This window comes from Diospyros lotus, chromosome 6, assembly GCF_014633365.1.
Source record: "Diospyros lotus cultivar Yz01 chromosome 6, ASM1463336v1, whole genome shotgun sequence".
In the NCBI taxonomy this organism is placed as follows: Eukaryota; Viridiplantae; Streptophyta; class Magnoliopsida; order Ericales; family Ebenaceae; genus Diospyros; species Diospyros lotus.
This window is the reverse complement of record NC_068343.1, coordinates 9955434-9970596: the sequence shown is the minus strand read 5'-3', so window position 1 is coordinate 9970596 and position 15163 is coordinate 9955434. Positions and strand designations below refer to the sequence as shown.

At 36.7% G+C, this 15163-nt stretch overlaps 2 protein-coding genes across 5 annotated transcripts; one reads left to right on the top strand and one right to left on the bottom strand.

The window, feature by feature from the left end:
• Positions 1-204: 204 nt before the first annotated feature.
• LOC127804658 (abscisic acid 8'-hydroxylase 3-like) lies at positions 205-4065 on the top strand. Its single transcript, XM_052341565.1, has 9 exons — positions 205-606; positions 838-1162; positions 1510-1659; positions 1766-2017; positions 3109-3195; positions 3300-3378; positions 3479-3585; positions 3704-3822; positions 3924-4065. The coding sequence occupies exons 1-9, from the start codon at positions 359-361 to the stop codon at positions 4018-4020; spliced, it is 1464 nt and encodes a 487-aa protein (XP_052197525.1). The 5' UTR covers positions 205-358; the 3' UTR covers positions 4021-4065.
• LOC127804656 (toMV susceptible protein tm-1(GCR26)) lies at positions 3580-12121 on the bottom strand. Of its 4 annotated transcripts, XR_008023706.1 has the most exons (11): positions 11923-12121; positions 10820-11470; positions 9866-10072; positions 9186-9401; positions 8826-9042; positions 7520-7767; positions 5829-6007; positions 5470-5723; positions 4826-4999; positions 4133-4271; positions 3580-4044 (listed from the first exon to the last, which is right to left on the bottom strand). XR_008023706.1 is itself a non-coding variant. In XM_052341564.1 (10 exons), the coding sequence occupies exons 1-9, from the start codon at positions 12043-12045 to the stop codon at positions 4848-4850; spliced, it is 2247 nt and encodes a 748-aa protein (XP_052197524.1). In that variant the 5' UTR covers positions 12046-12121; the 3' UTR covers positions 3580-4271; positions 4826-4847. The 4 variants fall into 4 exon arrangements, 3 of the variants coding, with proteins under 3 accessions (XP_052197524.1, XP_052197523.1, XP_052197522.1); XM_052341564.1 differs by having other exon boundaries at positions 3580-4271; XM_052341563.1 differs by lacking the exon at positions 4133-4271.
• Between the last annotated feature and the right edge of the window lie 3042 nt (positions 12122-15163).

Below are 15163 nucleotides of genomic sequence, written 5' to 3'. Positions count from 1 at the left end.
GAAGCATCCATGATCTCTGTAGCGTTTATCACAACAACTGAAACACTAAACTCGGCACATAAACTATATATGGTGTGTAATTTTCTGAGAAAGTCGGCAAAAATGCAAGAAGCAGGGGTGAGGGGGGGGGGAGGGTATCCATTTTTAAAGTCCGAGTTTGTCTTATAGCTGACGGAATCTTGCAATACTAAGTATCGGAATCACCACACCACAGGCTGCTCCGCATTAACTTGTGTTACGTGCAGCATCAGATACGTTGTAGAAGAAGACAGATCGTTCAAGTCGCCGGTCGACTTCTGTGTAAACTATAAGATTCAACATATTTTACATCTTCCTTTAGCTTGTTTGCTTGCTGAAGATGTCGATTAATGTACTCAGAGAAGAGTTTTTCTTCCTTGTTCGGAACTACTATGATGTTATCTTTGCTGCAGCGATCGCAATAGCAGTAACCCTCGCTCTCTCCAAGGCACTGAGAAGAGAAACCAGTTCGAACAAGGTAATTCCAGGCTGGCGAGGGCTACCTTTCCTGGACGAAACCTTGTCGTTTCTCGCAGCCACTTATAGCACCAAAGGATGCTACGATTTTGTTAGACAGCGACGATTATGGTCAGTAATTATTCCTCGTCTCTTAATTTCCTGTTCTTCTTCCAACATATTTGAATAATAGGAGACCGGTGAATTTTGCTAATATGTATATATATGGATGTATCTATATACGTGTATGATCATTTTGATCCAATTTCAAGTTCTTCGTCTTGATTGACTGGAATGTGTATGCGGTGATTCAATCATGTTAACTTCGATTGCTAGTAGATCTGATTAGGTAACTGAATTCAGGTATGGGAAGTGGTTCAGAACGAGGATATTCGGGAAGATTCACGTGTTTGTTCCAACAACCGAGGGTGCAAGAACTATATTTGCTAATGACTTTGCGCTGTTCAACAAGGGATACGTTAAATCAATGGCAGATGCAGTTGGAAAGAAGAGCCTGCTATGTGCTCCCCAAGAGAGTCACAGAAGGATTAGGCGTCTTCTATCTGATCCATTTTCAATGAATTCTTTATCCAAGTTTGTTCAGAAATTTGACTCCATGCTGTGTGAAAGGCTGAAGAAACTAGGAGAAGATGGGAAAAGTTTTGCGGTGCTTGACTTCAATATGAAGGTACCATCCCTGTTCTATTTAATGCTCTTTGCTGCTGTTTTATTGCATATGGCCAGTGAATGTGTATATGTAGTAATTACTAGACGTGGATAAGACTGTTATACAAACAGGAAAATTGTACGGGAAATGCACAAACTGTGTCAATTATTCGTCGTTCTTTATGACATTTGAAAAGCTCTGCTGATATTGCTAAATGGTATGGTCCTGTAACTAAACAACCAATAGAATGAAACAACGGGACATGAAGAAACAAGATGCATCTGGCAACTAATTTGAGCAGGTTCACTGGGGCTAGACAATAAGCTCATCAGATTCCAAAACCTCAACGGATAATGTCTAATTTGCAGATAGCATTTGATGCAATGTGCAATATGCTGATGAGCATCACAGATGCTTCGTTGCTCCGGCAAATTGAGAGGGACTGCACCGCTGTTTCCGATGCCATGTTATCGTTTCCTGTCATGATTCCCGGAACCAGATACTACAAAGGCATCAAGGTAGGATTCATGGCTGCACAGCCAATGAAAACGACTTTCTCGCTTGCAAATTAGCAGTTCTGGATTTTGCTACTGTGGCGTAGTTGATTTTGGAGATCCTTTGTAGGCAAGAAACAGGCTAATGGAAACATTTAGGGACATGATTTCTTGTCGGAGGAGTGGGAAGGAATCACCGGAAGATTTCCTTCAGTCCATGTTACAGAGAGATTCATACCCAGCTAATGAAAAGCTCGACAACTCAGAAATAATGGACAACTTGTTGACGTTGATAATTGCTGGACAGACCACCACTGCTGCTGCAATGATGTGGAGTGTCAAGTTCATTGATGAAAATAGAGATGTCCAAGACAAGCTCAGGGTAAGAATCTTTTTTTTATCCTCTCTCTATTGTTTGTAACTTGGGAGATCTACTCACTGCATTTTTTTCTATCCTTTCTTTGTTACACTTGTATTATTATGTTAGGTTTTTTTCTGGGTGTGGGTTATATTTTAAATAGGCTTAGCCGCTTAGGTTTATTGGTCTATTTATGAGTCTTTGATGCACAAAAATATTAAATGGTACCATTTCAACATTTTTAAAATGTTCTCTTCCTAGAAATGTCAAGAAATACCAAAAACATATTTTTGTGTTGTTTTTATAATTTTAAAAATATTTTAAAACCGTTTTGTAATTTTAAAATATTAGATTTGAAAACCTATTTATATTCCATAGTCGCTTTAAAGATGAAAATAATTTTGTTTCTACTGTGCCAACGATCAGTTAGAAACACAAGTAACTTATCCTTATATTTGTTTAAATGAATGATAGAATTTATATTTATTTTTAATTAAATAATTATTTTATAATTTTTATATTAAAAATTATATTTACCAAAAACTTTTATATATTTTTATTTATATATTTATTCGTATTTCTGTTTTTTAGTTTTTTAAAAAAATATATTATTTTTTATTTTTATTTCATATTATTTTTTATTTTTATTATATCTATTTTTTATTTTCATTTCAGTGCAACATAAATGAGAACCATGGTAATTCTATAAAATGGGCCAATACTCAAAAAATAAAAGGTGTTAAAGATTTGAATTTGTTTTTAGCGGGGGCCATGGAATTGCGATGGGGGACCGTCTGGGACTCTATATGAAGTTGAGGGCTAGGTCTCCACTATCTTATTGAGAAAAGAAAGTGGACGGTTAGTCACGTATCTAATTGAGAAAAGAAAGTGGACAGTTAGTCACGTTCTCACCCAGTAGATGTATCTCATCAAGGTGGTTTCAAATCCGATTCCATATTCAGTGATCTACTATAACCATCTAGGATCTTCGGTTTCTTGGGTGATACATATTTTGCGTCGCATATCTTTTAACATATTATTTAATTTTCCAACGGCTTTCGCAATATCGATGGATGTTCACTGTCTTAAAGTCGAGTTCGTTCTAATCCGTGCAGGAAGAACAGCTGGCTTTACTCCAAAGCAAGCCTCGTGGGTACTTGCTCACCCTTGAAGATCTTAACAGCATGTCATATGGCTTAAAGGTTAGAAATCTGAAGATGTGGAAACTAACGTAACGATATTCTCAACCTTTACACTAGACTTTGAGATGAAATAATTCAAACGTTCACTTCCATGCAATTTTCAGGTTGTCAAAGAGACACTAAGAATGTCAAATGTCTTACTGTGGTATCCCCGTGTTGCACTTGATGACTGCACAATCGAAGGCGAGTTCTGGCAGGGGGATTCCCAGTCTATGATTCTCTTCTGATAATATATCATGAATTTTTGTTGCAAATGATTCAACTTTATTCATTGTGATTCCAGGTTTTAGAATAAAGAAAGGATGGCATGTAAATGTAGATGCAACTTGCATTCACTACGACCCAGAACTCTACAAGGACCCTATGCAATTCAACCCTTCAAGATTTGATGTAACAAGTTTTTTCTCTGCTTCGAATTTCTCCTTTCCAGTATCACACCGAGAACATTCTTCGGGTTCAATTTTTTACGTCAACGATGCAAAGCTTAAAATGTTTCATGTGTATGCAGGAAATGCAGAAACCATACAGTTTTATACCATTTGGGTCAGGGCCAAGAACATGCCTGGGAATGAACATGGCTAAAGTCACGATGCTGGTGTTCTTGCACCGACTCGCCAGTGGATACAAGTGAGTCGGATCAATAACATAGAAGCTCCATTGTCGTCTTCTACAATTTGTTTTCTGCTGCTGTAAATTGAACTTTGAACTTCGCTTACAATTTTCCGTAGGTGGAGAGTTGATGATCTTGATGCATCTCTAGAGAGGAAAGCTCATATTCCTAGATTGAGGAGCGGCTGCCCAATCACTTTATCGCCCTTAGCTTGAAAAAGACTAGGGAAATCTCCGATCCTGTAAATCTATCTCATTGTGAAGAAATTGCTGAATTATGAATGCTCTATACTCATTAGCCTAAGACATTTTGTAGACAATATCAGACCTTTAACAGAGTAATATCGAATTTGAAGATGATGGATCGAGCTAGGTCACATTTAATGATCCCAAGCCACCAAACCTGGGCAAGGTTTGTGTGCCCGTATCCAACGTAGGCTCAGCCCGTGAGCTCAATATGTAGTCTCCTTAACAAAAGAATGGTAGCCATTACGTGTAGATTGAACAGAGAAAGAAACAAGTAGACCTGGGATAACTTTTGGGCAACTGAATTCTTGGAATGAATAATAAACTCAAAATAGCTATAGTGGGCATGGTAACACATTAAACACTACTGAAATAGCTGTTTTTACTCTCATTTCGATGGTTCCAAACAGCAGATGGGTACTGTAGTTGCGGCATGCATGATAAAACACAAAAATGAGTACAGTCCTTCAAGGAAAGGCTGGCCCCTAAATAAAGAGATAAAACTGGTCTAGTGAATGCAGACGCTTAAACTTGGCCAAAAACGAAAACAAAACAAAACAAAAGTAGATGCTTAATTGTGTTGATGATGTGGCAGGATGTGCCGTAGCAAACTCATTAAAGTGCCTTCTATATGAATATTGAAACACGCAGTACAAATAAGTAATAGTTTCAGCTTCACCATCAGACTATCATGTTGTCTTAATCCAAGAAACAAAGATGGAACAAAGAAGAGAAATAAGACATACATAATAGCTCAGGGCTTAGCTTTTATTACCAGAAACATCAAACACTGAATTTCACTTCAAAGGAATTGATTTGTATTGTTGAACTGTGGCTGTTATAGCTTGTTCAACAGGTAGCCTCTCCATGCTTGATGCACCATAGAATCCATGGACTCCACTGGTTCTCTTTAGCACAAATTCCGCCTCTTTTGGACCAGATATTGGACCTGTAAATTATAGAAAAGAAAAGGAATAAATTGTTCATGGACAAACATTCTAATTTATTAAACTTATTTTATCTAACAGTAACCAGTGTCAAGTTGATCTATTGTTAATCGTGGAAAACACTATTTAGAGCTAAGTGGTTTCCTAAAAAAAAATTTCCAGTGTAGATTTCCAGACTTCTATAAGGACTTGGCACAAGATTGTTTCGATTGTCTATTTTTTGAAAGCTTGTATCCTCTGAAGATCATTCATCTGACATGCTCTGAGTTTGTTTCGCTGTACTACAAATAAACAACAGTTCAGAAATCCTCAAAAGTGATATACATAATTTAAACAATAATTTAGACACCGAAGTTCATTTGCCTGAGTTTGAAACTATAGGCATTTTGCCCCAGCAGAAAATAGATATTTTCTTATGCATTTCTTGACCACCAGAACTTTACCAAATAATAAAAGGTATTTCAGATGTTACCCCCATGACAGAGCACAATAGCATCTGGATTGATCCTATGAGCAGCATCAGCAATATCTTGAACACGAACTACACTTTCTTCAATTGACACAGCTGTTTTGGCACCAATTGACCCTGAAGTTGTAAGACCCATGTGTGCTACAATGATATCAGCACCAGCTTTTGCCATTTCAACGGCTTCATCTGGGTTGAAGGCATAAGGGGTTGTTAACAGGCCCATTTTATGAGCTTTTCCAATCATCTCAAGCTCCAAGCTGAATAAGAAAACAGGACATGAGCGTTTAATAGACTTTCTCTTCTTGTTGATTTAGAGAAGCACATATAGTTTCAACCAAATATCACTGAATTCTCAGACCTACCCATATCCCATTCCCGTTTCTTCCAGATTTTGTCTAAAGTTGCCATCAAAGAGTCCTACAGTGGGAAAGTTTTGAACCCCATAAAATCCTATTGATTCCAACTGCTTTAGAAAGAAATCCATTTGGCGAAAAGGATCAGTGGCGCATACACCTGCAAGAACTGGCACCTTTTTCACCACCTATTAAATTTTGAACAGCAATATACATTAGTTGAAACCACCAGCAAATATCCAGAATTAGTACAGAAAAATGATCTAAAAGTTCATCTCTAAAATTAACCTGGCTAACCAATGAAAAGTCTTCATATTATAAGCAGAGGATTGAAGAATTAAACCCTGGCAGCAATTTCATCTCCTTCCTTTTTTGTCTTTCTCCTTTATAACATTCACAAAAAATTTTTGTGATCAATTTTATTTCTTAATTAATAGTTCTCAACAATCATCAAGAATATCTGACACATTTATAATCTAAAAATGCAAAATTATCATTTTAAAAAACTAGAAAACAATGATTAGATGATAGTTTTAAATGGTGTAGTAATTAAATACTTGTTTTATAATAAAAAATTTAATTTGATTTGCATGATCCTCTTCCCTTAACCACCAAAAAGGGTGAACCCTGTGCACAAAGCTCCTGCATTACAAGCTCTGGGGAAGTTCAATTGTACACAACCTTACTCCTGCTTAGGAAGAGGCTGTTTCTTGACTTGAACCTGTGACCTCCAGGTCACAATGGACCAACCTTACCGTTGCATCAAGGCTCACCTTCTCCCTGAATACCCTACACTTTAAAATTTCAATATTATGGAACTTAAAAATGTGAGCTCCGAGAACATTCAGCATATGCTTTTCAAACTTCCATTTAAACCTATAAGAACTTTTGATCCAATTCATAGGATCCTCTGCCTTGAGTCCACCAAAACTTTCAAGTATTACTGTAAAGAAATTTAATAATATTGAGCTCCCTAAGTTCAGGACATGTTAACTAACTTGTCTCTCTGCTTCAGCCTATTGAATCAGACATATAGGAAGTTACTTAAACTGACGTGTCCTATGGACTTTTTCCTCAATTCAGGACAGGCCAGCTGTTGGGTTTTCAGTTGCTTCTTCAATTGAAAATTTTACGCATTCCATCTCTTCTTGACTGCAGGTGAATTGATTCAGATGAGTGCTCTGAAATTCAAGGACAGTTGGCACATTTGGACCGATTCCATAGGCCCTGAAGTTTAAATGAAATCAACCCCTTGGGGCAGTCTTAGTTGGTCCTTGCTATGATCTTGGGGTTGCATGGTGCAGGTTCGAGAGTTGGTCCTTGCCATGATCTTGGGGTTGCGTGGTGCAGGTTCAGGTCTTGTTGACCGCATGCGGAAGGCATTTCCTAGCTGGATTCTTATGAGGCCACCCTGCCACCATCCATGGTGGGGTCTGTGCAGCCCTGTGCGTTGTGTGTGGTTGATGTGATGCTCCGCCCATCACACTATGTGGTGGGGTTTATGCAGGCACTATGTGCCTCCTGTGGTTGCTGCAAGGCTCCACTGCCATGTGGTGGAGCTTTGCCTGGCTTATGTAGGTGGCGCAGTTTGCATGGGCCCATGGAGATTAGTTGGGCTGAAAGTCCAGATACCCCATGTTCCAAAAAAAAAAAAAAAGAAGTTCAAATGAAATCAAAATAAGAAAGCAATTGCCACTTACAGGCAAGACTTCGTTGGCCATATCAATCACCACTGCATTAGCATCTGCAAAAGGTAGCAAACCTGCTAAAGAACCTCTTCCTGCCATTCGGAAGCGTCCTGAATTATACAAGACTATCAGATCAACACCACCAGCTTCCTCAAACTTTGCCGATATGCCTGTCCCAGCACCTGCCCCTATAATGGGCTTGCCTGCTCTTATTTGATCTTTCAGTTGCTGTATTATGACTCTTGTTCTCCGCAAAGTCTCTGTGAAAAAAAGAAAAAAACGAAAGTAAGTAGTTTGTACAAATAAAACTAAATATCTGAATTGCATAGACAACAATGTCTTGTCTCAAACTTGGCAAGTTAGAAGTTTTAATCAGTTTCACATGTCAAAATGTCAGAAGATAAATGCTGGGAACACAAATCAAACCACGTACTTCAATTGGTCTATACTTGACAGACAAAATTTCAGCAATGCAACTACACCATTATACACTCCCCATTGTTCATCCAGACATCAATTAGTACAAATTCCAGTGCATTTAGTACCTTATTTTTTTCTATTAGGTTTTTCTTTATTCTGCTTCTTCAGATCATATAAAGGCGTGTTCTCTAGAATTCATTGCTACACATAGAGATATGGAAGTGGTGATTTTTCTTTCTTTTTCTTTTTCTTTAGGGTAGGACACTATATGGAACTCAATGGAAACCAAGCATCAGAATATAAATCAAAGAAATAGTTCGAGGCCTTTCTGCACAGATCCCATGAAGCCTATTGCGCCCCATGATCATTGAAGTGTAATTATTGTCTAAGAATGTGGGAAGCCTATAAGTATTGTGTACTTATCAGTGATTCAACTATTTCAGCAAGAAGAAGATGTAATTACTGTCTAAGAATGTGGGGAAGTCTATAATCCTGTCAGGATATAGTTTAGTTGGTACATGGACAGAGTAATAAGTCAGAGAAAAGCTTCTTTGTTTAACAATTATCTTGCTTGGTTGAACACAGCAATGAGATTGAACAAGTATGTGCCCTCTACATGAGTCATTATGTATGTCAAGTGATACTACTTTTCACCATTATCTTTTAGTTAAAATTATTGTTGGTTTTCCATCACAATCTATAATCAATATATACGAATTTAAATATAGTACGTGTCTCCGTCATTAACTTTTGATACATATAACGAACTCGATCACACACATGGCACTAAAACCAGCAGAAATTCAGCGTTTATATCTCTGTAGCTAAAGCTCAACAGATAACATGTCATCTCAAGGACTGTATTTGAAGCAAACTGAAAGATATAACATATTATAACCTGGCTTTGCATTGGGGAAGTTACTTAAGCTGTAAGAAATTGTGCCATGACCTGACATGCTCATCTCAGAAGCAGACCCCTTTTCGAGGTCAAGATTAGGTTTCACAGAAGTTTGCTGATCAATGGTGCCACTGGAATCGCTACAAATCTCTAAGAATGAGCTAACCACTTCGTTTATGAACTCTGGGTCATTAATATGATAGGGAACCACCTTAACCTGTTAATAACAAGAACTCCTACTTTCAGATTGTAATTTGTCATAAAGAATAGATAGAAACATGAAAGCCAAATATATTTAAAAATAAACCAACCAAATAGAAAAAGTGAGAAACAGTAATAAAAACTGAGAAATTGTGATACCTTACGATCTTTATTTGTCTGAATAAGATTTTCTAATTCATTAATGAGAGCACCAGTAGCTTCAGGATCATAAAAGGGCTTCCCAGGTGCATCCAAACCAGAAACTCCCTTCTCTGGGAGGCAAACACAGATCTTTGATGATGACCTGTTCAATTTGTTTGCTATAAAAGCAGCAAATTTCTTGTTTTCATCTGCTGTAGTTCGCATCACAGAAACCTGCAAATGGCATAGATCTATAATGCACTTTAAAATATTCACATCCCAATTATTCAACTATGCCTGTACAGAGAATCTAGTCGACATTTTGCTCCAACGATGCAGCAAAGGATGCAATTATCATCACCAAAGCCCACCAGCAAGATATACATATCACTAATGATAGAAAATAACTTTTATCTAAAATCAAGCAGTGGATGGGTTCCGGTAACAAATATGAATAAAAGATTCTATTATATAAAAACTCCGGATAAGACCATAGATAGAAATGATTGTTGAGTTAGAATATATGTAGCCGAACCTATATAATAGGATTAAGGCTTGATAAATTGTATTATACAGAAACTCCAAATGAATATGCTTGGAGAAAATTCAGCCTCAAAAGAGCCACAAATGAAGTGAGAGAGAGAGATAAAGAGAAAAATGGTGTCCCCAGTGTACGAGGCTCTTTGCTTGTAAATTACCTGATCATTGTGTTTGTGAATTTTTCTTTGCTGAAAATTAGAAGGTATGGTATTTATGTGGCCAAAATTCACCATATCCAAGGCTCCTACACTTAGAACTATGGGGATATTCCTCTCCAAAATGGCATCAAAGCGTGAAGAGTCACAAGCCATGATCCCACCAACAATATGATCTGCAACTTCAGTTGTTGTGATGTCCAAAACACCCTGAACATAAATACAGAAATAAGGCATGTCTGAATATGTAGACAACAATGAGCAGACATTTAAATATATAACTAGTTGGACAAAGCAAAATAATTCTAAGGTGGAATAAAGGTTTAAGTCCATCAAGAAGTGGGGCGAGTTATGCTTATTTAACTCATGTGAAACCTCATGGAATCATTATCAATTAAAAATACACAAGAATATGAAAGGAATGCTACACAATTTTACGTTCAATTTGTATGTCTTCTTACTGATTTCTTTAGAAGATGGTGTGGTGATAAAAACAAGGGAGCAAATAAACAGTGAGCTATACATGAACGGAGAAGTAATGCAAGAAACAACTAACCAAGGTTATCTAGTTATCAACCAGTCTACTTCAGCAGAGTTTTACTTCAATTCCTAGTCTGCTCTATATCCAAGTACAGTTGGTTGCCTCTGAGCAAATATTGCAGTTATGGAATGGGAAAGCATGTGATCATCTAGCAATCAAGTAGCAGGATCTGCAATCATTTTTTTAACCAAAAACTTTACTTAAATAACCTTCTCAGTTTGATCCATAGTTCCAAACATTTTCATTTAAGCATTCCCACTTACAATTAGGTATATGAAAAAAAGGTAGTAGTGTAAGCAGAAACTTCAACAAGCTCCAGTTTCAGTGGGGAAAAAAATAATTTCCCAAAAGTGATAGACATCAACAATTCGAATTGAGCTCGCAAGTTCCAAACAAATGTCAATATGCAGATGTACCTTTATGAAGCCCGCTCTAACTAGATCCTCCATAGCCCTGCCCCCAACACCAGTGGCATGAAAAACTAGGGTCTCATAGCCTTCTTTAACCAGTCTTTCTTTAACAGCATTTACACAAGGAGTTGTAACCCCAAACATGGTTATGCCAACTGTGAACTTATCATTCTTGAGAGAAGAAGACTCTTGAAGCCTTCCTATCACCATTCCAGAAAAAGCAGCCCCAGCATTTGACAGGACAACTCTACTTACACTGTTAATGCCACAAATATCCACAACTGAAGGAAACAATACCAGATCTGATGTTCCAACATAAGGTTCAGTCTGACCACTAGCTACCGTTGATATAATGACCTTTGGTATTCCCATTGGAAGAGATTTGAAGGCAGATGATAGCAAAGCAGTTCCTCCACTACCCCCAAGTCCAATAGCTCCTGCACAAGCACGATCATTGTGGACTTTCTCTAGGAAAATCCCAATTGCTTTACTCATTATGCCTATAGCTTTGCCCCTGTCATCAGGAAGCGAGGTGGCAGAGTGGTCCCCTGATTGAGAATAGAATGAAAGAACATCCCTCCTCGACACAAAACTAAAATCCCCAAAGCTCTCTATCTCCTTCTTCCCAGTGGAAACATCAACCACCGTCACCTCTACCTGTATATTTGCATAGAAGTCCATTTCATGAATAGTTTAGCAATCTCGCAGGTAAACAGGAATGATCTGTCATCTGAAACACTTGGGAGTAAATTCCAATTCAAAAGAACAGTTCTGATCATGCCTTGATAAGCAAAATAACCACACAAATGAAAATTACAGCAGACGAATGAAAAGAAACTCTGTTGATTGGGCGGCACCATCAACACACGGTTACTACAATTCTTGTTCTATATAATGCAAGAAGCAAAAAATGCCAGGTAGCAATGTCAGTCAAGGTAGGTTTATCAGCTGTGGTCACAAAATCAAACGACTTATCCAGGATCAGTCAGACAAAAACATCTCTCGTGGTCTTGCATGTACAATTTAAACAGGGATTACCGATTAATCTAGCAAAGATTGCTCGTAAACCGGGTGGTTATCAAAATGATCAGATGTGAAAAAGTGGGTACCTGGGGGGAAGATTGTGCGGAAAAGTTGTTGAGTCTGGATCGAACGGAGTCGGAGAGGAATCGGAGCTCATCAAACTTCGTATCAGCCGTTCCAATGCAGAAAACTCGGAGATGACTCGCCATCTTTTCCCCCCTTTCCTTCTCCTCCTCACCTGTGAACTGGCGGTTTAAATATCAGCAGTTCATAAGTCTCTGTCTATCCGAACCCAATTTGGTAACGGGCGTTTGTTAAAAGGAATCGGTATCAAGATAAGATTGGGATACTTTTCAGACCAAGATATAAAACGGTTAAAATAAGACCAGAAAGTATTTCAAGATTTCTATCAAACTGTTTGTTAAATTTTTTAAAATCTACTAGTAACTGTATTTTTTCTTTCTATATATTTGTTCACAGGGGCGGATCCAGAGGGGATCCAAGGGGAGGGCTGGAGCTTCAATTTGAGGGACTGTGTATATATGTATATGTATATATTTAAATATTTATATAATGTTTTGGTTGGGGCTGGCACGGGCTGAAGCCCGTGCCAGCCCCCCCTGGATCCGCCACTGTTTGTTCATACATATGATAAGTACTAAGATAAGGATTTTTTTATCAAAATATTCCTATTACCAAATTCATTCAAAATTATTTGTTAACATCAACAAGTAGTTATTTCAAAAATAAATATCATGCTCTCTTATAATAATATAACAAAATCAGCCATAGGCAAATAAAATAGAAATATAAAATAAAATTTTGTATTAAAAATTTAATATTTAACAATAAACCAAAATAGTCATTATGTGCCTATACCAAACAATTATTATTACCAAACAATTAGTTAATCATATCAAAACCAAATAGCCATTACATGTCTTTACCAAATAGTTAATAACCGAACCTATTGCAAATAACTAAGGACATAGCTAATTATATCAAAATCAAAATAGCCATTACGTGTCTTTGCTAAACAGTTAATATCCCGATCCTATTGCAAATAACTAAGGACATAGTTAATCATATCAATTCTCGCAACAAGAGCAATAATGCAGAAATGATCAAGTAATTCTGGCTTTCTTCCAATTTCATTGGCAACCATGAACCTCTCATTTATGGTTCATCCAGAAATTTGGCTAATTCTTCCCTTTGTAATGATCTCTTTCCTAATTTGTCACCAATTGAGCACAAACTTTTCTCCATTGTCTCTGACAGCTTGTTAATAGAATCACTAATAATTGAAAGCTCATTTGAAGAGTTATCTGCTCTTATCCTTTTCTTCTTCTTACTCCCACTCTTGCTAGAATTAAGGATAGTCTTAGTTGATGCAGCTTCATCTCTTTGCTCCTCCAAATTGTTAACCGCGTCCTCCCCTGGTTGTTGTTCTTGATGATTGTTCAAGTCTTGGAGTATTTCAGCAAGTGACTGGGCATACTTCCCAGTGGCTCAATCTTTTCCCAAATTTCCACCCAATCATCATAGTATGGCATGGATTTACCTCTCACATACTTCACATATTTATCTTTCTGCAAATTTAAAATTAAATATTTGTCATCAATATGAAATTTTTTTCTAAATCAAATAAATAATAACAAAATTAGTAAAATAAAATTCAATAAATTAATCATTACCTTTTCAAACTCGGACCATACCTCCTAACTGTCACACTCAATCATCTTTAGTCTATCATGCCAACCAAATCTAGTGTTATTCATCAAAGTTTGAAGACAATTGTAAAACCTCTTCCAAGTATCCATCTTTGAAGTGATATGCAATACAACTTTCAAATTTGTATTGGGGAAAATGGCCTTTAGCCTAACTTGTAGTTCAGACAAGTAACCACATTTCCACTGGTTATCTTACTTGAACTTAGGATCCTGACTTAACTCCTTTAACAAATTTAACAGAGTTCGTTCTTCATTTACCCTCCACGACCTCTTAGATCTATTGCCTTCTCCATCATCATCAGTATGAGAAGTACCTCTAGATTTTCTTACATTTTTTCATTTAGAATTCGTTGAGTTATCTATGCTTTCCATCTCTGTTTAAAACAATGATTAAAGAAACGCTTATAAATTTTATGGTTAAAAAATGCAGAAAGATAGAAACAAATAAATTATATTACAAATAAGTCAAAATTTCAAATTTGACAAACATAAAATTATAAGAAGAACAATGAGTTTTTTTTTAGTACATGCATAATTTAATTCTACAATTCACAAATAACAAAACTTACACAAAAAATTCAATTCTATAGATCATTACAAAACACTCCATATTTGCATGGTACACAAAAAAAAAAAAAAATGTTCAATTCTGCATGTCACACAATACATAATTCATTAAACAATGAAAAAATTACTCAATTCTGCCTAGTTGTGTACTCATTCCACATTTCCTGGGCTTTATGCAACCGCTATGATGTCCACTCTATGGTTGGTTCAACAACATTTACACTATCATCAATGTCAGTATTCAACTCATTATAGATATCTTTTGCATATTCATCAACTAATGTTCCCATCTCCTTATAAATGAAATTTTGTAAAATACAGCAAATAATAATAATTTTGTTCACTATTTCGGTAGAGTAGTAAGATCCATAGCCTAATATTTTCCAACGATTCTTTAAACTACCAAAAGCTCTCTCAACTACACTGCGTGCTTGGGAATGTCTCCAATTGAAGTACTCCTCATGATTTGAAGGAGGAGTGTAAGACCCCATCTCAACATAAGGTTGCCACGTAATTTTGATGAGTTTAGAATATCGAAAAATTGGCTTGATAGCAGTTATAAGTACTGAATCGGCTGTAAGGAGTGCCTCGAGGTGAAATTGTCTAAGAAAAATGATATGCTTTCGATGAGCGTTCCGAGATAGGATTTATGGTATCAAAAGAAATCAAATTGAGAACAGTTTTCGGTACAGCTAAAATACAGCTGTCATTTAGGCTGAAAAACTGAATTGTTGTAGGAGACTCCCGAAAAATCAACGAAACCCTAGGGGGGCTTTGGTTTTGCATAAGCAATAATCCTTCAATAGTTTCAGGATGAAACGACAGCCTGGTGAGGTCACTGGGGCGAAATCATCATTTTTGAGTAACTTTGAAGTTATTAATTTTGAGTTTTCGATATTAAAATGCAAATTAATTTGAGGTTTGATAATATGGTTGCAATAAAGAAATTTCTCAGATAATATTAAGATGGAAATTGGAATTTAAATGAGTAATTTTTATTGATGTAATATGTAATTATATATAGATATAT

Bases quoted from the DNA above. Each gene is read 5' to 3' on its own strand.
- LOC127804658 (XM_052341565.1), top strand. From the start codon at position 359: ATGTCGATTAATGTACTCAGAGAAGAGTTTTTCTTCCTTGTTCGGAAC. The intron at 607-837 runs GTCAGTAATTAT...AACTGAATTCAG, and splicing joins GTTAGACAGCGACGATTATG to GTATGGGAAGTGGTTCAGAA. The intron at 3,823-3,923 runs GTGAGTCGGATC...AATTTTCCGTAG, and splicing joins CGACTCGCCAGTGGATACAA to GTGGAGAGTTGATGATCTTG.
- LOC127804656 (XM_052341564.1), bottom strand. From the start codon at position 12,045: ATGGCGAGTCATCTCCGAGTTTTCTGCATTGGAACGGCTGATACGAAG. The intron at 9,043-9,185 runs GTATCACAATTT...TGTTATTAACAG, and splicing joins AGACAAATAAAGATCGTAAG to GTTAAGGTGGTTCCCTATCA. The intron at 5,724-5,828 runs GTAGGTCTGAGA...TTTCTTATTCAG, and splicing joins GAAACGGGAATGGGATATGG to CTTGGAGCTTGAGATGATTG.